This window comes from Polypterus senegalus, chromosome 12, assembly GCF_016835505.1.
Source record: "Polypterus senegalus isolate Bchr_013 chromosome 12, ASM1683550v1, whole genome shotgun sequence".
Lineage (NCBI taxonomy): Eukaryota > Metazoa > Chordata > Cladistia > Polypteriformes > Polypteridae > Polypterus > Polypterus senegalus.
Window position 1 is genome coordinate 63,141,344 of NC_053165.1, and position 19,068 is coordinate 63,160,411.

Here is a 19,068-nt window from a genome sequence, read left to right on the forward strand (position 1 = left end):
TGATGAAATACAATTTTAAACTCACTAACAGTCGAGGGTACGAAGGACCTCAGTGCTCCAGAGGAAGGGCACAGAATAAAACTGGCCCACCGGTAAATCTGGAGTGTCAGGGAGGGGGGCAGATTGGCCGTCCTACTTCAGATTTATAAATTAATATTTAACGTTTCCTTTTTTTTTGTGTATCTTGTGGTTTTCCTTCCCATTTTGAGTCTGTTATTTACGTTGCCATCTTGAGTGGCTGGACGGGGGGCTCCAAGTAGATGATGCAGACTGTAGAAGTGATATTGTGATGTTCCCAGAATAAGGTGGTCTTCAGTTCTGATGTAAATGGCAAGCCTGAAAGTGGATGTCTTGTGTTGACAGCTGATTTACTCTCAAGCCCCACATAGGTGTCCTTCACTCATGCGACTTACGCTTAACTTGCGCTGTGCCAATTTCGAGTGTTCCCTTAAGCTTACCTACAAGACCTTGGGATATGGCAGAGAATGGGGTTAGGGGGCCACTTGTGAACAATGACCTGGTGATAGCAGAGTCTGCTCCAGGAGGTTTGCTGTCCAGGTGAAGCTGTAAAGGTCAACCACCCACCCAACAAAACGAGGTCTAAATAAAGTTCTGTACAAAAGAACAAATCCCTGAAATTCGGAGCTGCGCTGGTCTTGTCATGGAGATGCGAGTTTCTAAATTCCGGTCCGCTGCACTCCAAGTGGATCTACAGAGAGCAGCCACGGTTTGTCTGTCGTTTGTGAAGGTGTGTCTTTAGCTGTGCACCGTGCTGCTTCACATTTAAATTACACGACTGGGGGGTAGACTTGGTGCCAAACGGTGCGGTAACTGTGATGCAGCACTGACACCGCCATCTGCTGTCCAAGTGTAGCATTGCTCCTCAGCCTTAAACCTGCTCCATAGAAAGGATTGGGCTGGTGGGGTCAGTGGGGTCAGTGTAGTATTGTAGTCGTCAGCCCGCATGTCCTAACATTCTAGGCATGAGAGTTCGAGGTGGGGATGGTACAGTAATGTCCACACCGACTACGAGTGCTGTCCTAAAGTTGTCCTCCTAGTTAGCAGGCAGGTATTTGCTCATCTTTCTGATGTCTTTTCACAAATCTCTTTTGGGTGTAAAATCTTGAACGCCACCCCAGGTCAGCTGTGAGGTCTGAGATCTGTGGACTTGAGCACCACATTTATATTCTCTACCTCTTTGGCCTAATAACAAGAAAATATGACCGCATCGGCTACCCTGGTATGTCCAAAGATTAAATCTGCATGACTCTAAGCTGCGGGAGTGCCGCGGCCCCTTGGGGTGAGGCCAGCAGTGCGCTCTTTAGAGGAGTCGGTTCTGATGAGTTACCTCTATGCCAGGAGCCATGCTGAGAATGACATGGCACTTCAGGCTTGTCTCTTCTCGTGTGACACAGGGGCCTCCTTCATACTCTCTGAGAACGACCTGAATTTGGTTTTGTTATTGTAGACGTCTGCGGTGTATTTTTACAATTTCACATATAAAATCTCAACTCTGTCTGCCTTATCCTTCATAAGGTGGTCCACTTGATGTCTGTCCAGTGCCGTGTGTGGGCAGCTGCAGGCGAGTCCAAATGAGACCTCTGAATGTGGCCTGTTTTTTTTTTTTTCCCCCCTCCTACTGCAGGTGTAGCAGGGGATCAGCGAATTCACCACGTAAAGGAGAGCGCAGACAGCAGACACCCACATGGCAGGCCTGCGGGGGACGCCACTCGTTTCCACACCGTCAATGTGGCTCAGCCAGTACGATTCAGCCGTGAGTTGATTTAACCGCCGTATTACTGTAGCGCTTCATATGTCGTTCTGATAGCTTGCCAGACTTTTCAAGGTGGGTCAGAACAAAATGGTAAACCTTGGCGCAGGTGTCAGTCCGTAGAGGAATGGTGGGAGAGGGAGTGTTTGAAGTGGTGGGCTTAACAAGTCAACACAATCCGTCAGCCTGGGGAGCCCCAGTAGCTACTGGTATTTGTTCCAACCTGAGTCACAACTAATGACAATAATTGAAACCAATTGTCGTCTTTAGCTGTTGTTGTCTCTCATTCTGCATTCAGAATACAGTTTTTGCTGTAGCTTTAAATGCTTAACTGTCGTGGTTTTTTTTTTTTTCTTATTATTATTTTGCTGTTTTTATGTGGACTCTGAGTTTGGTATCTTTTTATTAAAATGTATCAAATGGAGTGTCTGTGTGTAAATTATTTTTTAACAATATTCTGATTTTCATTCTGCTTTTCTAGGTGCTGTGCTCATTTAATCCATTATTGAAGTAGTTGCAGCCTTTCGTCATTCAGTCCCCGTGTCTGCTTTAATTGTTTTTAACTTTCATTGTTTGAATATTTTGAAGGGAGCAAACTACACAGAAAAAGAGCAAAACAACAGGAAAAAAACAAAAGACAGTTCAGCAGTTGAAGCTGTATTAGAAACAGAAGCATTTCTAGATGTCTCATGCATGCAGAAATCCTACTGAATGATTTTCTGAATGCAAAATGAGAGAAAATAAAGAACAGCTAAAGAAGATAATCTTTTATCAATTATTGTTACCGATTTTGAATCGGGTTGGAAAAAAGACCTACAGCCGCTGTGGGACCCCTGGGCTAAGTTTGGGATCCACTGGTGGTCTTTAAATGTTTTAGTGTCGTCAAAATAAGAGGTGAACGAAAATAGCTGTTTTTATTCAGTAGTGTCACAATTTTGGCTTTCTCCGAGTTTTGTCATCACAAAAGATGAAATGTTAATGGTAATGTTTATGTTGTTTCTTCCAGAAAAGTGTCCCACAGGGTGGCATCACTATGAGGGGACCGCGAGCTGCTACAGGGTTTATTTAAACGCCGAGAACTACTGGGATGCTGTGCAGACTTGTCAGCGAGTCAATGGGTCTCTGGCCACTTTTGCCACAGATCAGGAACTGCGGTTCATTCTCGGAGAGGAGTGGGATCTGGAGGAAAGAACGTTTGGGCGGAGAGACCAGCGCAGGTAGGTGGGCACCTTGACAGGGGTGTAGGAGGCAGGAGGGTCACAGAGTGCTGAATTTGAGGCTCTTGATGTGGGGTGGTGAGTACGAGTAGACCACCTGCACTCTTCATGCTTGTGTCTGTTCCTTTTGTTCTGTTTAGTTCTCCCTCACACTTTACTTTTGGTGTATTTCTAAAATCATTCAGATGGTCACATTTTCAGATCTCTCCATGCTGTAACAGTGCATGTGAGAAGTGAGCACACAGTGGCACTTGAACTCTACGGAAAACGACCCCAGCCAGCCCCCCACCCCAATCCATTCAATTTTTTAAATTGTCAGACATCTGTTTTAATGTTATTTTAAGTGTTATATATCAGTGCATTTTAATAATAGCTACCTACGAGCAGCACCTGGAATTGCACAGGCGAGTCCTTTTGAAGCTCGGCCAGCAGGTGGCACTGTCGCTCAGACTGTAGTGAAAAGGGAAATAAAAGGACCAAAGGCACTGAGAGGACACGGGCCACCGTCCTCTTGTGATCAGACGTGTTTTGGCAGAGATTGGGCCACGCTGTGTGTACACCTGTAGACACACACACACACACAGAGCGCTTCTGTATCCTGCATTTTCAGACAGTGATGGCTAGAGGTTTATGTTCCTTCACCACAGATGTGCGGAGGCAGACAGCCCACTAGAGCACAAAGGATCAAGCACATTTAAAGAGATGGAGACCCTCAAAGCCTCTACTTGATGTGCTTTTACCAAATTCTGTGACGCCAGCTTGATGTGTACTAAGATTATCGGCGCTGAACTAAACTGCTCATGACCCCTTAAAGTGCAGGGACCAGAAGTCCACAAAGAGATTCCGAGTTTACTAATTTTCTGCCAGCTAAAATCCAAAAAGACAGACATTTGGCATAAAGAACCAGAAACCTTTAAATACAATTTAGAACTTTGTCAAATTATAGCAGTTTAGAATTATCAGATTACATTTTCTGCATTTATTTGTGTATTCAGCTGAGCACAGACAGGTCAGCATTTGGAGGGCCAGCTAACAAGACCTGATGCTCCGCCACTTATTTTATTTTGTGTTTTATTCAGAGAGTGCATGGAGTCAACAAACACACCGTCTCCTGAAAAGTAAATGCACAACAGCGAGAGATGCTCACTTTATATTCTTAAAGTCCCTTTATATCACCAAGCTACCCAATGGTGGCTTTTGTGTCCCTTCTTTTGGACATTTAGATTAAGAGCTCTTATTGCACCTCATCATCCACTTGACTGAAGTAATGGCTTTCATCCTCCGGTCTGATAATGGAGCAGTGGTCACTTGTCCATATAGCCAGTAGTAATGGGGGACGAGCCCCACGGCAGCTGAACCCAATAAGTAAAGGGTACGTGGAAACGACACTCTTGTGTGCACAAGTTGTCATTTAAAAACAGAAGAATACTGGAGACGCCATTGCTGTTGGCAGCACTGTGTTGTTCACCGGCCCTTGCTTTGCCTTTGGCTTCACAGATCCAAACTGCAGTGGGTTTTGCCAGAAGATTCTGTGCAGTGTGATGTGACCCGCACCGTCGGTTCCAGAGCCCAGTTCCATTTGTACTTTGGCTTGTCACAAGTGAACACTCTTTTGTTTTACCACACTTGTCACACAGTTTCTAGTCATGTGGCTGGTCTTCACCTGTGTGGCACAATGTATTCTGTCTCAAGGTGTGGCAGGAGAGTTTCTGAACCAGCGTCTTCCACAAGAGATACTGGCTGTTACAATCATTTTTTTACTGTTAATTTCGAATTCACTTTGAGCACCGTCACCCTGGCAGACCTGCAACACGTAAAGCTGTCGGGCATCCTCTGTGAGGAGGCGTTGGTGTGTGTGACCCTGTGCCCACTCCAGAGGCCAGTGCAGCTTGGCAGAGGTTACACTGCACCTCATCCTTATCCATTTTATTTAAAAAGAAATAAATAAACTCCATTCTCCGCAATATCTCAGACTTGCCAAGGTGCAGCCCTGCTGGTGGCCATTTTCTTGCTTCGGCTCAAGAGTGGGGTGGTAGGTCAGTTTGGGGGTGAGGGTGTGCGGGTGTGGGTTTTATTTTTGAATGTAAATTCCTGAGGAGTTTTCATCTACAAATTGAATAAACATTTAAATGTTTTATTAACATCCCTGTGGTTGAGTAAATTGGAGACTTCAATAGGCCAAGAAAATCCTGAAGAGCCAACTGCTCCTGTCGTGTTGGTGTTTACTGTGGTGCTCCATGACTGAAGGTCCCGTGGTCGACACACCACTGCATCCTGGGACCCCTTGACGTGACTGATAATGTCGGAGGGTTTCATGGGTTTCTTTGTGTGGTCTTTTGTAGGCTTTGGGTCGGTTACCTGTATGTAATTACAAACCGGAGTCACTCCTTGGAAGGCCGCTGGGAGGTTGCATATAAAGGTCAGCTGTTGTATCCTCCTTTTGATAGTATTGGCGTTTTTTTAAAGACGATGCATAGATAATAATAAATCTGTTGAGCAGCAGTCTCTGTTTGTAACACCGATGTTAATGTTACTTTTTCAACAGGCTCAACGGAGGTCTTTTTTCCACCTGAGAAGGTTCCAATTTTTGGGACAACTATGCCTGACCATGAAAATGTTTTGTGTGCGCAGCTCCAGTGCTTTCGTTTTCCAACCATTCGTAACAATGGCCTCCACAGCTGGTATGCCGAGTACTGCTATGAAAAATCTGCTTTCCTTTGTAAAAGAAGTAAGTTGTCCGAATACGGAGTCACCGACGCCTTGCGTGACTTGCAGTTGTTTTGTTCTTGCTCGTCGGCATTGGAGAGCTAAGTGTAAAATTGGTGAAATTGGTGCCTCCACATTGACCGCTTTTACAGGTTTTATACTCTCTGATACCAAGACGAAGTAAAGGAACGCGCAGTGAGAATACAGACGGGGAATTCAAATACTGACAAAAGAAACTGTTTTATGCACTCACTTTGCTGCGCTTCCAGATGTTTCACCCAAGTAATTTTATTGCTGGGGGGGACTCCTCAATACGCAGAATAGGAAAAAAAAATGTTGCATATTGTTGTGGTAAAAAAGCACATTTCTTACGTTTGGTCCTGCCAAGTGAATGGGAGATGGTTTATCTGGAGGGGTGAACCTGTCTCGTTGATGATGATGTCCACTTAATCCACTGTAGGAAACATCAGCAACCATGAGGGGAAAAAAGGAAGAGAAAATAAAAATTCTTCAGTGAGGGTGAAAAAAAAATCCAAGCCCATGCAACACAGTAAGTCTGAAAGCAGATGGGTGAAACATTTTATCTTACAGGAGTAAACCAAGGCTGTGTCGAGTGTCACTTCCTTGGGGGCTCAACAAAACTTGATCGCTGTTTGAAGTACTGTTTACATTAAATTCAGCTCTCTCTCTGTCATAATCCAAAACACAAAAACCAACCCTGGTGTGAGTGTCTGAAACTCTATCTCCTCCACGACGACTAACACACGCCGCTCCTTTCTCTGCCTTTTCTCCTCCTCCTCCTCTAGAATCCTTTTATGCAGCAAAGTCCCGTCGGTGTACACGTTTGTGACGTCACTTAAGTGACGATGAGGACTACAACGGGGGCTATGCTGAAGTATAAAATGAATTCTAAAGCTCTTGGTGCTGTAAAGCTTGTTAGTGTGCGGCTCTGTCGGTTTAACGCTTTCAGTAGAACCGCTTGGAGCTTTTTACACAAATGCAGCATTTCTTTCTTTCTTCTGCTTCTGGACCTCCTCTGAATAAGCAAGGAATGTCCTCCTCCCAGGCACACTTCATGCTGAAATGACCTTTTTTTTTTTTTTCCTCCCCAGATGCGATGTTTTAACAGCTGCACCTTTTTGCGATGTGTAGTTCTGCTGTAGACGCATTTCCATGTCATACACTTAACTGTCTGAATGTGCTTCTTGTTTTTCTCTCGCTCGTAATTCTTAACAGATTAACGGTTTTAAATATTTGCGTGAAAGCAGTATGCAACTTTTCTACTCTATTTGCTTTATTTATTCTTTGAATTTTCACAGGGAGCCCAGTGTTAAATACAATATATACTTATTTGTTATTCACGTGTGTGTGTGTATATATATATATATATATATATATATATATATATATATATATATATATATATATATATGTATATATATGTATATGTGTGTGTGTGTGTTTTTTTTAAATCCTGTTTTGCATAAGCTGCTGTTTTATTCCTCCTTACCTCTCATCCAAGTGTCCTTCTCTTCTAGTCTCTGTGAAAAGATTTACACAATTGTGAGGGATCTGTTTTAGTCCAAAGGACAGACCTCTGACTCTGCTCTGTTTTTAGTGCGAACTCCTCTCGTGTTTGTGCAGATGTGAGTGTGAGGACGTCTGATGGCCTTGTTTAGGTCCTGCTCTCCATGTGTCTCTTCAGCACCCTGCTTTTGTATTGCCTTATTTTGTACTTGGTGTTTTTTTTTCCTTCCACCGACACCCTTTTTGAAGTGCAGGCTGCTGTGAGGTTTCCTTCTGTTACTTTTGCAGGCCAGACCTGTGTAGATATTAAAGATAACATTGTGGACGAGGGCTACTACTTCACTCCTAAAGGCGACGATCCCTGCTTGAGCTGCACGTGTCACAATGGCGAGCCAGAGATGTGCGTGGCTGCACTTTGCGAGCGACCCCAGGGATGCCAGCACTACCGGAAGGACCCCAAAGAGTGTTGCAAGTTCACCTGCCTTGACCCAGGTAACAACAAAAAAATCATTTATGTGGATCAGATACTGCATGGCAGTTTACAAAACCCCTTAAAAGTGGAAATGTCGTGCGCATTGGCTCTCCGGGTGTGCAGGGACCCACAAACTCCTACGTCGTGTGGTTTCTTTTCTAGTTGTTTGGTTTAGCAAGTGTTTAATAAGGTGGATTCAGTTTTAGTTTTGCCTTTATTTTTGATATTTATATCAACTATTTTGGTGTGTTACATCATTTTAAAAATGCCTACCTGCACTTTCTTTTAAACAAATGTGTGAGTCACTGTGCATCTTAACTAAATGGGGATAGCAGATGAGCGGCTGTAGAAAGTGCATTGTGTTGTGTGTCTCGTCTCCTTCAGATGGCAACAGCCTGTTTGACTCCATGGCCAGCGGAATGCGCCTCATCGTCAGCTGCATCTCTTCGTTTCTCATCCTCTCGCTGCTGCTCTTCATGGTTCACAGACTTCGCCAGCGGCGCCGCGAGAGAATCGAATCCCTCATCGGAGGAAACTGTAAGGTTTTGGTTTGTTTTTTTCCTTTAATGGAGCTTCTCTGCTCTTGTTCTTCATGTTTTTATACTCTTCAGCATCTCGTGTTCAAACAACAACACCGCCTCTGAAGCTGACGTGTTGAGGTACAAGTCTGCTTGTGGTAGGAGGGAGCAAACAAATGAGATTATCCTGTTCCATGTTCGAGGCAGTCACTCGTGCCTCACTGAGACTTTTCTGTGTGTGTTAAATTTACACAAGGCCACAGTATAATGCTGCTAAAATGTTTTGTGTCCGTGGGTCCTGTTGATGTCCAGGTGGAGTTTGAATGTTGTTCCTTGGGTCTTTGTGGTCATTGATATCCGTTTAGTGAGGACACAGTTGACAGCTCAGCTAAGCATCACTTGTAGAATGCACAATATGGCTTCCTTCATAACTCTGATGGGCACAAATACAAACCTCTGAGCAACATTTAAACTGCTGCAGTACAACAGCTTCTGTAGCTGAACAGGTGAACAGCAGAAAGGTGGTCCGCATTCTAAAAACTGGTCAGAGTGACGCGTTTGTTTGCCATTCAAAGAAACCACCTTAGGAACATCTGCTCCAAAATACTTTGAGCAGCAACCGTAAACGCAGAACCAGACCCTCCCCTCTTGTCATTCACGTGAGAGAGTTGCGTGTTTTCTAATTAAATCTGTATTTAAGGTGGTGTTGTTTTTTTATATATATAAAGAATGTTCTTAGGCCTTCTGTATTGTGTTTGTACATCAGATGCTATTTTCCACTCCACAGTGCATCACTTTAACTTGGGGCGCAGGATGCCAGGTTTTGACTACGGTCCTGATGGGTTTGGCACGGGTTTGACTCCACTGCACCTCTCGGATGATGGAGAAGGGGGAGCGTTTCACTTTCATGACCCTCCTCCTCCGTACACAGCCTTCAAATATCCAGATATTCAGCACCCGGATGACCCCCCTCCTCCTTACGAGGCTTCTATTAACCCCGACCGCATGCTCTGTGTCAGCCCAGGTAATTTCATTTTTAAAAGTTAATAAGCCTGCAGTGCTGTGTGTGTGTGTGTGTTTCTGTGTTTGAACCCAGAAGCTATGATGGTGTGTGCAGAGTTAATCTTGGGGGTCAAAGTATGTAAATGGAATCATTCTTTGTTGGGCCCCAGATATTTGTGATTTTGTGGCACTGAAGTGTTTTGTTAACCGGCACCTGAATACCAGCAGCATGGTTAGTGAGAGTGACAGGCACATGATAAAGATGTGTGATGATTGGAGTTGATCATATGAATGTCAGCACCACCATACGTGGATCAGGAGACAAAGTGAGGCAATAAAAAAAACAGGGACAGCTTGTCAGCCATGTCTTATTAAAAAATCCAATCGGATCTACCCATCTAACCATATACCACAACTGGAATTCCTAGGTGGTCCCTTGTTAACTGACCTGTGGATGACTTGGCAGTACGGCTCTGACCAGATGGTGGAGCTGTGGTCCTTTCGGTCTTCTTTTTTTCTCCTTTTATCTCGACTTCATACTCCTAGAAATGGAAAGGCGACGGCCGTAGGCAGGGCTGTCTTTGTTATGTCCTTTTCACAATTGGCAGCAGAGGTCTGGGATTACGTTTGGACGTTTACTTGACTCAAAAACGAAGCACTGCAAGGGCACGACTGATCTGCAGATGGACTGTGGATGATCAGATTTATAAAACATATATTTGAGAAAGCAGAATGTACTATGAAGAAATGAAAGGAAAACCTTGAAATATATGAAGACGCTTTAAGTAAGCATGCTATCTAAAACTCGTCTGTTTGAATCTTCCTAAAACAGCCCCTTGATTTGTAGAGCAGTAAAAGTTAGCACGGCCAGATGCTTTTGAACCACGTAGCGTTCAGACCCGCTGTATGTGTTCATTTTATATATTCCAACAGGTCGGCGTGCAGTAAACTCCTGACTCCATGGGGTCTAAAGCCACCCCCTTACAGGTATAAAGCAAAGCTTTAATTTTGTGCCTCGTACCGTCTACCCTTGGGATTATAAACCGATGAATATTCCTCATGGCTTTTAGGACACAAACCCCCTGATGGACGCTGCTGTGTTTGCTTGTCCTTAAGTGACGCGTCTTATCTTCTCTCCATTCTGATCCTCCATTAAAATTTACAGCTGTTTTTAGTTATGTGGTTACTTTTTACTTTTGACTGAAATGCAAGTTTGCTTTACAAAACTTTTTCTATTGCAGGTGGCAATGGTTCACAGGTCCATCAAAACATTCAGCCGCCGCCGCTCCCATCAGGCAGTCTGTGCCCGGAGATGGAGGAAAGCGCACCTTTAGAGCAGTCCTCGGAAGAGCATGAAGACTCAATTGACAGCAGCACACTCCTCGTGCCCCCTGATTCACCAAACGATGAACCCACAGTGACAGAGAGTGCAGTAATGAGCTGCACCAGTAACTGCTCGCTGAATACGGTCGTATAAAACCAGGAGACGGTTTCCTTTGTCGTGGAATGGTATAAGCGGAGACGCCTTTTGCACATTGCTCTCCAGAGACCAGGAAAAGCACCGGTTGGAACATCTAATATTTTTTTAAAAAGGTTTTAGTTGCATTTCCAGACTTTTTTTGATTGCAGTACTACTTATCCCCCTCCCATCACTTTTTTTTGTGTGTTGTGTTTTTTGTTTGTTTTGGCTTTTTTTGTCTTGTAAATACAATGAAATCCCTTCCTGTTTCCAGTGAGGAAACAAAGGAGAGTTGTTAAAGACACCACGGAAAAAAACGGAGCCGCTCTTGTGTCAATTCAGGAAAAACAAACTCTGAATTTGAACGTGGAGTCTGTGACTGAAAACACGAGGACCTAACAGTCGAGAGAAGACGTTTACATGTGCTTCATACATCCCTTTCCTGCTGCGAAAAAACACAAGTTAACGAAGGCCTGAATACGCCATTTTTGTTTTTCCGTTTTCCTTTTGCTCTGCGTCCGATGAACTCCTGTAAAGTCCAGCAGAATGTTGGTTTAAAGAAAAAACAACAAACATTAACCCCCCCACACACCCACCATCTTAAGATCCTTCCCATCTAATTCTTTGTGCTGCCCAACGTATGATTTATTTCTCATTATCCCCGTATTTTGGAGGAAAAGAAATACACTCTGTACGTGTCGGAAGGCTGCCTTGTGCTGCAGTTTGTTTTCTCATAATGGACCGCAGATCTGTGACTTTTATCATCACAGCGTAATTGACCTCCTGGATGGAAATGTGTAGAATAAAATGAACGAACGGAACTCCTGGCTGTAAAGATGTCTGTGATGGTGTAAAACTGAGCAGGCCAAGTGCTTCTGGTCAGTTCTGTTGGATTTCAAATGCTTTGTAATATCTGTGACTTTAGAGGCAGACTTGTATTTTTATCCTGTGTGCGTTTTTTTTTCTCCCCAGTCCTGGATTATTCCAAAAGTACCCTTTTATTTATTATGCATTACACTTTGTGGACGTAGGTTTGCTATGTATTAGTTTTAATATGTCACTGAAAATGGGAGAAAAAATTGTAGACTGCAGAAAATGAATGTTTGCCAGGCTGGTAGGAGGGTTAAAAACAAGCCTGTGTCAGTGTTGGGTTTGAATGCGATTGCAGTGCCAGTATCGCTCGCTCTCCCTCCTCTGATTGGCTGGCAGTGCTGTTCTGTATAATGGCTGTCGCCTTCGCTCTACTTGCTGACTGTTTAGAAATGTCAACTTGAGTCAATGGTGAACCCCTCTGGGACAGACATTTGTACCTGCAGCAGTGTGCACTCCCAGCCAGTTGGCATCACTTCGACCTGTTATGTGTGCGGAGGGGGGGACCGGACCGGACCGGACCGACTGTATGGGGAGGCTTTGATGTATTGCAGTGTGTGTAAAGTTTACATGGCAGCACTGCTGGCAAAGGGCAGAAGAGGTCCTGGACCCTGATTGTGTGTGTCATTTTGGCAGATTTCAGGATGTGCAAAAAAAAAAAAAAAACCACAAAGCTTACTGGTTTGTAACAAACACAAAACTGTAAAATGTGACTGTGTGTGTGTCAGCCAGGCACAGCTGACAGGAAGAAAGGTACTTGGGTTTGGTTTTCTTTTGCCGTCCCCCCCCCATGTTACTTGTAGCCCCCTCCCTACTCCAAACCCACTAACGATGCTTGTATTCAAGAGACATTTTCCAAGGCCCAGAGTGGACCAGGACTGTAGGTGTGCTCGTCTGCTGCCGTGTCCAGGGCTCTCTGAGGGGAGTCCAGCAAACCTGTTCTGTTAGTGGTGTGTGTTTTATTTTTTCCTCTGTTTGTTTGTTTGTACATTTTAATATTGGGCACAGTACAGTATTACATGAAGCTGAGTAAACCTTAAAAGTAGCCACACAGAAAAAAGTGAAGTTCTGTATCAGAATGCATTATTAGAGTGAATGAAGCAGTGTATTGATTTTTAATTTGTTGAGCACATGTTTTAAAATGAACTGCAGTAACATTCGCCTGTGAAAATGTCGGCCAACATCTTGTGTGGACTTTCATGTAGCAGTTGTGTTCCCTTCATCCATGTTGGGTTTGTCTGTCTGTTTTTCTGTTCTGGGCTCTGTATAGATAACTGGAATGGAATTATTTTTAAAATATTTGTAATACAGCAGTGTATATAAATGTGTGCATTTATTTATACTGTATATTGTTTATGGTGAGGGGATTTATTTTAAACTGCAGTGGCTTGTGGGTACTGAGGGGTCATGTGACCTGACTGTCTGGCTTCATTAGTGGGCAAGGCCCAGAAATACCTGAGTTGGCTCGTCGCATTTATCCTAAAGATACTTTAATTTTATGGAGGGTGTTTGTATTACAAATATTTATACTGTGTACAGAAGCAGACTGTGAAGATTGTCAAATACTTCTCTCCCACTTGTATTGTTAAATGACAAACGCCCGATTCTCATGTAAGACACCTTATTGAATAAGTGTGTGAAATGTGCAAAAAGGAAAACCAATGAAGAATTAGTCTGGCCTGGTGTACGATGGCGTCGAGAGCCGAGGGTTTTAATGTTGGGATTAATTTCACTTCTCAGAAGTGTTGGGTTCTAGAATTCATTTTGTGTCAATTTTGCAAGATAGGATGTGCTGCTACTCTAATTGCTGATCATTTTATTTCTTTGTAAATTGTCATAATAGTGACTGTACTGACCATCATGTAACATCACAGGAAATATTTTTACATTTATTGTGAAACAAGTTTTTGGCAATCATGCTAGTGGGCAAAAAACAAACCAACCCAGTAGTGCACCCCCTTGACGGGACACGTCGCCACTGCTAACGCCGGCCGCTGGGGTGTAATTAGGGGTGCGAGAGCAATTGAAAGAGGCACTTTTCAGCCCCTAGGGGGGAAGATGTTTATCCTAATGCCAAATAAACCAAATTATGAAGACAAATTAATTTTGCATTTAATATTTGCTTTAAAAAAAAAAAACAAACCCGTGAAAAGATTTTAAAATACAGTTAATGGTTTGATTTCTGAGTATTTCCTCTTGTTGTTACAACTCTTCAATTTGCCAGCACATTCTGTTGGTTTATGTTGTTTGTTTAAAAGCGAACTCTGAAGTCCTGTTAGTCGCTCCTGTTGTGCTCTGCTCTGCCAGCTTTCAAGCCCCTCTGGTCATCGGACACACGGGTGACGAGCAGAACAAGATGCAGTAAGGCCTCCCACTAAACTTATTTCTGTATCTCACAAATTGTTGTTGGATTTGCAACTTCTTTCCAGATGCTGGGGATTTAAAAATGTATTTTAGGATGCAATTGTGTCATTTTTTAAGTCTGAAAACTTTGCCAATTTGCTGTTTGCGTTGGTAGCAGAAGGTTGCAGATGTTTGGCGTTTTTTTCACAGTGGTGCATGTATGTATGTATGTGTTGCCTCCATGCCCAATTCAATGTATGTTTTTCCAGGCAACGCACCAGATGATTTTCCAGATTGTGTTTTGTCTGAAAGTGGCGCCTCGCCTGTAAGGCAGCACTTCAAGTTCAATCTCAAGTCTCTTGTCCGCGGTGTGCTTCTCCTACACTTGGACAAGTTCTCTTTGCTGACCATTGCTATTCCAAATGTAATTGTTGGTGTTTCACTTGTATAAATACTCCATGTTTAACTCTGACTAAAGACCCTCATTTAAGACCAGGAAGTTGCTGAACCCCCATCCGTGTGTATCCACTGTAGCTCAACACCATGGACCTGTAACGCATTCATTCCATTTGCTGTGGTGCTCGTTTTATTGCTGCTGTATGGTTTGGTTCTTCCTCATCTGTTGGAGTGAATTCAGGTGACCCGGACTTTCTCTCTCTAGCATCCATAATGGGTCAGAAGAATGTGGCATAAAGGGCACAGGGGGTTAAACAAACCAAAACCTTTTTTGTTTTTGTATTAGTTGTAAATTTTCAATGTGAGCTGTAGTAATTCATGTTTTGTGGAGCTACATGACCCTCCTTGCTTTTGTTAAGCTCCACCAAGTACCATTTTTGGATCCATCCCACACCTCCAGCCTGCAAGGAGGAAATGGATGTGAATTTGGCAAAGGATTTAAGTATCGGAAGTAGTGTGGCTGTGTTAGTGAACAATTTAGGGGGGGCAGGTGGAGTCCTGTGATGTACAGGAGTGAGCACTTTGAGCAGCAGCAGACCCCTCGCGTGTACAGTCAGTGCCCCCCTTTGCCTGCCTGGGCTCCAGAACTCCTTCAAAGGCTCTTTGCTTCTATTCTCAGTTACAAATGTAATTATTTCTTTCCTTGTGTTTCACACTAATGTCTATTTTTCTATTCTTCCTGATGCTCATTTACTGAGGTGTTGGCTTTCTGGCCTTTGAATGAAATGTTTGCTTAGTATAGCGTCATTAGCTCTGCTGCATCTCTCTTATGCATTATAGCCCAGAGAGAATGTCCCTTCTTAGGTGACTGAAGGCCCAAGTAAGTCACCAATGGCACGACCCCCACCCCAAAGACCACTAGGGTAAGCCCATCTCCTTTCATAGGATGCCTATTGACCTATGACTTCTCGATCCTGATCTGTTCTTATAAAGGAGCTCTAAAGCAGGTGCAGCCGGGAGTGACACCAGCAGTGAGGTTCACCTTCAGATGGTACTTCAACCTGTACAAAGCTCAGCCAACTCCTACAAGACTGACCAGCAAGGTGTGTAGTCACAGTGCAGGTGACACTTCATCAACAGAACACGTTGAGGAATGTTTTAGTGTTTCCAGTGGCTGGAGATGGTCTCAGCAATGGAGAGAAGAGTGCTGATGACCACAGGGTGATAGATGGCAAGTTTAAACCAAGACTAAGTGTCCAGCCAGGGCAGGGCTCCTTTTGATCTTGTCGGCAGTGATGGCAAAGGGAAAAAAAAAAAAAAATGCTACTACGGTAAGGACGTTGTACAGTTTGGTCAAGCCAGGGATTGCAGACATTGATTTTGGCAGCCTGGGTCAGAATGAATGACTGCTCTGTTTTGTGAGAACGGTCATTGTCTTGTCATCCTGTATAATGCATCTTGGTGAATTTCATGGTAGAGTAAGTACAACTGCATGGACACCATTCAGCTACATGCCCAGCTTGAGTGAAGGAACATGCTCCTTGGAAATCTGGAGTGCAGCAAGGAACCGGAGGACCAGCAGTGGCAGGAGGACATACTCTGGATTAGAAAACAAAGTCCATCCATGGAACAGGATTTAACCCTTTAGAGTTTCAGCCAGTTGAAAAACAGAAAGGGACAACATTCTCTGAACCTTGGTTTGATCTGGCACGCAATGAAAGCTGGTGGCAGTTCTTCATTGCCACCATTAGCCCTGCTTCAGATCTGGGAAGAGCTCCTCAGAAGCCAGGACACGTCAGTAGGATCATGTTGAGGATCCTCCCGGCCGTTGAAGGCAAACCGTGAGCATCTGGTTCTGTAGTGGCTACGGTGATAACAGAGTGCAGCCCCCTTGCAGATGGTCTGCTTGTGTGTTTTCTGGGTGTGGTACTTTGTTTTCCATAATGCAGGTGGCAACTTAAGACACTGAGGGCAAAGCATCAGCTTGTGGCTGGAATGGTCACTGTGCCAACTAGGCTTTTGTAAATGCTGAAGCCATCCTACATCCCAGTGAGCAGCACTGCCATGTGTGCTCCTGAAAAGGTAAGAAGGCAACAGACGCAGGCTTCCTGAAATTCTGTTACACGAGCAGAACCTCCAACTCTTAAGGGATGTAGAAATTTTACAGTCCAAGCATCTTGTTTTTAAACATTTTTATTAAAATACAAAGCAAAAGGTCCCACCAACAGAAACATCTCCTAGTACTCGCTAAAAAGGGAAAATATTGATCTGTGATGTTGCAGGTGTTCCAGTACATGCTGAAGTATGTTAGTACAGTCTGTTCACTCACAAAGTAGTGCCAACTGCACTCGGGCCCTCTGCTTCAGTTGGTGTGATCAGGCTCACAGCAAGGGGACTCGGATCGTCCACATTCGCTAGCAGGGGCCAAACCTGAGCTTTCTCTGACCTACAGTCGTCCATCGCTGCAAAGCCAAGTGCTTGTGATTTTACAGATGTGCTAAGAGAAACTCTTACCTGAAATAGATTAAGTTCTACCATCAGGTTCTCCTGGTGTCTTCCTGGTCTATGCCACTTTAAAAGTTTGTGCCCTCATTCATTTGACAGATTCTTGGCTGACATGGTTGGAGATTTCAGCATCGCTGCCGTCTAACCAGACTTGATATACCCAAGGTCCTTGTGAGCAGTCTTTAGTGTGGCATCTTTCAAGATCTGCCAGTGCTTATTACTAGATGTTGAAGGAGCTCCTCTGAGTGCTGACAAGCTGTTGTGCAGAAATGGGTCAACCTTTGTCTAAGAGGAAGAAACCTTGGGTGACACAGCGCTGACTTCAACTAAAGATGATCAAACTGTCAGCTGAGGAATCATGGTGATGTTAAAATCCGATTGATGCAGTCAGCAATAAGATGCTCATATAGGTATTGGGGGAATATTTGGAAGATTTAGACTCTGAGGTAAGCTCAGTGTGCCCAGGCAGCAGCAGTTTGAATTGGTATTGCTGACCACTTTGGACAAACCCCCACTATCTCCTGTTGAATGAAAGCAGATTTGTCAAAAATCTCCCATTTTTTAGTTGATCTTGCCGTTTTAGGGTCCCCTATCCCAAAAGCAATGGTGTGGGTCTGGGTGTGTGTGTGTGTGTGTCACAGTTTAAGGACAGCTGAAGAGAAAAGTCCCAAACTCTGTGCAGTTAGAGATCTAGTGCTACTTCACATCACCAAATGGATTGTCGTCACACTGCCACTGCAAAGGAAGACATTTATCACTGGTCTGTCACACCGCGTCTCCCACCTTCCACCTTCCACCTTATTCCTATTGAAAGGACAGAAGTTCAGGCCCTGTAAGCTTCAGTAGCAATGTTCTCAATTCACAGCACAGATACAATCCACGATGATGAGGAGCACCCATGGCTGCAGAGGAGCTGCTAAGAGTGAAGATGGAGTAGGCTGTCCTTCTCTGCTTTCACGGCTCTTGCTGTCAAGTTGACTCATCTGCCTGTGCCATCTGTGGTGGCCCTACATGTCCACTGCCAGCATCGCTTGGGACTTGAACCACACTAGCCCTTCTGACCCATCAGCAGGTCTGTCCCCGGAGCAGCAGGGTTTTTCCATAGGTTTAGAAACACTAACTGGCCAGGCACAATTCAGTTGCAGATGTCTCCGTGATGCAGAAGAGTGCATTCCTGATGGAGATCACCCGCTGCAGATGGAGTCAAAATGGTGCACTGCTTTCACCTTTAACTGGCACCAGTTTCTAAGAACAGGTACATGTAATACAAACAGCAGCTTCTGCAGTTGTCCCAGAAACAATCCCAACTTCCCATAGACCTGATTTGTTAAAAAGTGGCACACGTTGACAATTTGTCGGCACAGTTTCATTGATGTAGTCTTGAGTGCACTGTATCCATTTTTGAAATTTTAAAAGCCAAGGCCAGTCTGCAATGTGGTAGCACAAAAACAAACTACTTTAAAGTTTACCTGAAGTCGGACAGGTCACTTCACCTTAGAGATGTTCCCGTTTTACTTTTCTGCTGGCACAACAGATCCCAAACACAGGTAGGTGTCTGCGCCAGCTCACTGCTCCTGCCACCTATCTAGGAAGGACTGCAAGAGGAAAGGAATTCTGTAAGCATAGCGGCAACAGGTACGGCTTGTGCTCTACGCCACTGGTGGCACCGCAGCTCCACAATTTATCATTTTTACCTTTAAATCTCCATCAGGTAAGCCTTTCCAAAATGTTGTGTTGAAGTTTGAACCACACTTGGTAAGTAACGTCTGCTCTCGGTTAACAGTGTTAGACTGTGTCTCCATTTGCCAGCTTGTTGCATTTTAGGCCTTTACTGGAAATCACAGCTGCTGTGTTATTTTGTTGTCATTTGTCACTGGACGCCCAGCACTGTGTGCCTGACAAGAAATCCTAAGTTAAAGTAAATGAGAACAGTGACCAGTGTGGGGTTCTTTCTAAAGTGGTTTACCTTCATTTTAGTGCTTCTGCACTCCTGGATGAGAGCCCCTCGCTGCTGTGTGTCCTCACTTGAACTCTTGAGCCTTTGGTGGGCTTACAGCAGGAGCTCTCCGGCTCTAGTGATCAACTGGGCCTGCCTCTTAGTTTCCGACTTGCTCCAGTCTGCTTATTACATGCCTCACTTGGTCACCTTGCTCTGTGTGGCTGTAAAATGGCCAAGGAACACTGCAGATGCAAGAACAAAAATGTTAAGTGAACACCTAAAACACTGCTGAACGTGGCAGAACTGGCATTTGAACCAACAGCACTAACCACTGTGCCACCTT

At 44.2% G+C, this 19,068-nt stretch overlaps 1 protein-coding gene and 1 long non-coding RNA gene across 9 annotated transcripts in view; one reads left to right on the top strand and one right to left on the bottom strand.

Annotated features, from left to right (window-relative positions):
- The window catches only part of dgcr2 (DiGeorge syndrome critical region gene 2), a 35,152-nt gene extending 21,509 nt beyond the window's left edge, over nucleotides 1-13,643 (top strand). The window contains exons 3-11 of one of the 2 annotated variants that reach the window (XM_039771864.1): nucleotides 1,646-1,774; nucleotides 2,778-2,988; nucleotides 5,331-5,407; nucleotides 5,534-5,716; nucleotides 6,155-6,244; nucleotides 7,510-7,713; nucleotides 8,078-8,230; nucleotides 8,999-9,235; nucleotides 10,455-13,643. In XM_039771864.1, coding sequence (XP_039627798.1) covers nucleotides 1,646-1,774; nucleotides 2,778-2,988; nucleotides 5,331-5,407; nucleotides 5,534-5,716; nucleotides 6,155-6,244; nucleotides 7,510-7,713; nucleotides 8,078-8,230; nucleotides 8,999-9,235; nucleotides 10,455-10,690 — 1,520 coding nt within the window. In that variant the 3' untranslated portion in view covers nucleotides 10,691-13,643. The remainder of the gene's footprint in view (nucleotides 1-1,645; nucleotides 1,775-2,777; nucleotides 2,989-5,330; nucleotides 5,408-5,533; nucleotides 5,717-6,154; nucleotides 6,245-7,509; nucleotides 7,714-8,077; nucleotides 8,231-8,998; nucleotides 9,236-10,454) is intronic. The other variant, XM_039771865.1, reaches the window with a different exon arrangement.
- A 2,393-nt stretch (nucleotides 13,644-16,036) lies between these two features.
- Nucleotides 16,037-19,068, bottom strand: part of LOC120540802 — a 30,676-nt gene continuing 27,644 nt past the window's right edge. For 3 of the 7 annotated variants that reach the window (XR_005635875.1, XR_005635871.1, XR_005635877.1), the window contains exon 4: nucleotides 16,038-18,967. This is a non-coding gene — a long non-coding RNA (uncharacterized LOC120540802). Of the gene's footprint in view, nucleotides 18,968-19,068 lie in introns of all 7 variants that reach the window. The other 4 variants (XR_005635874.1, XR_005635873.1, XR_005635872.1 and 1 more) reach the window with 3 other exon arrangements.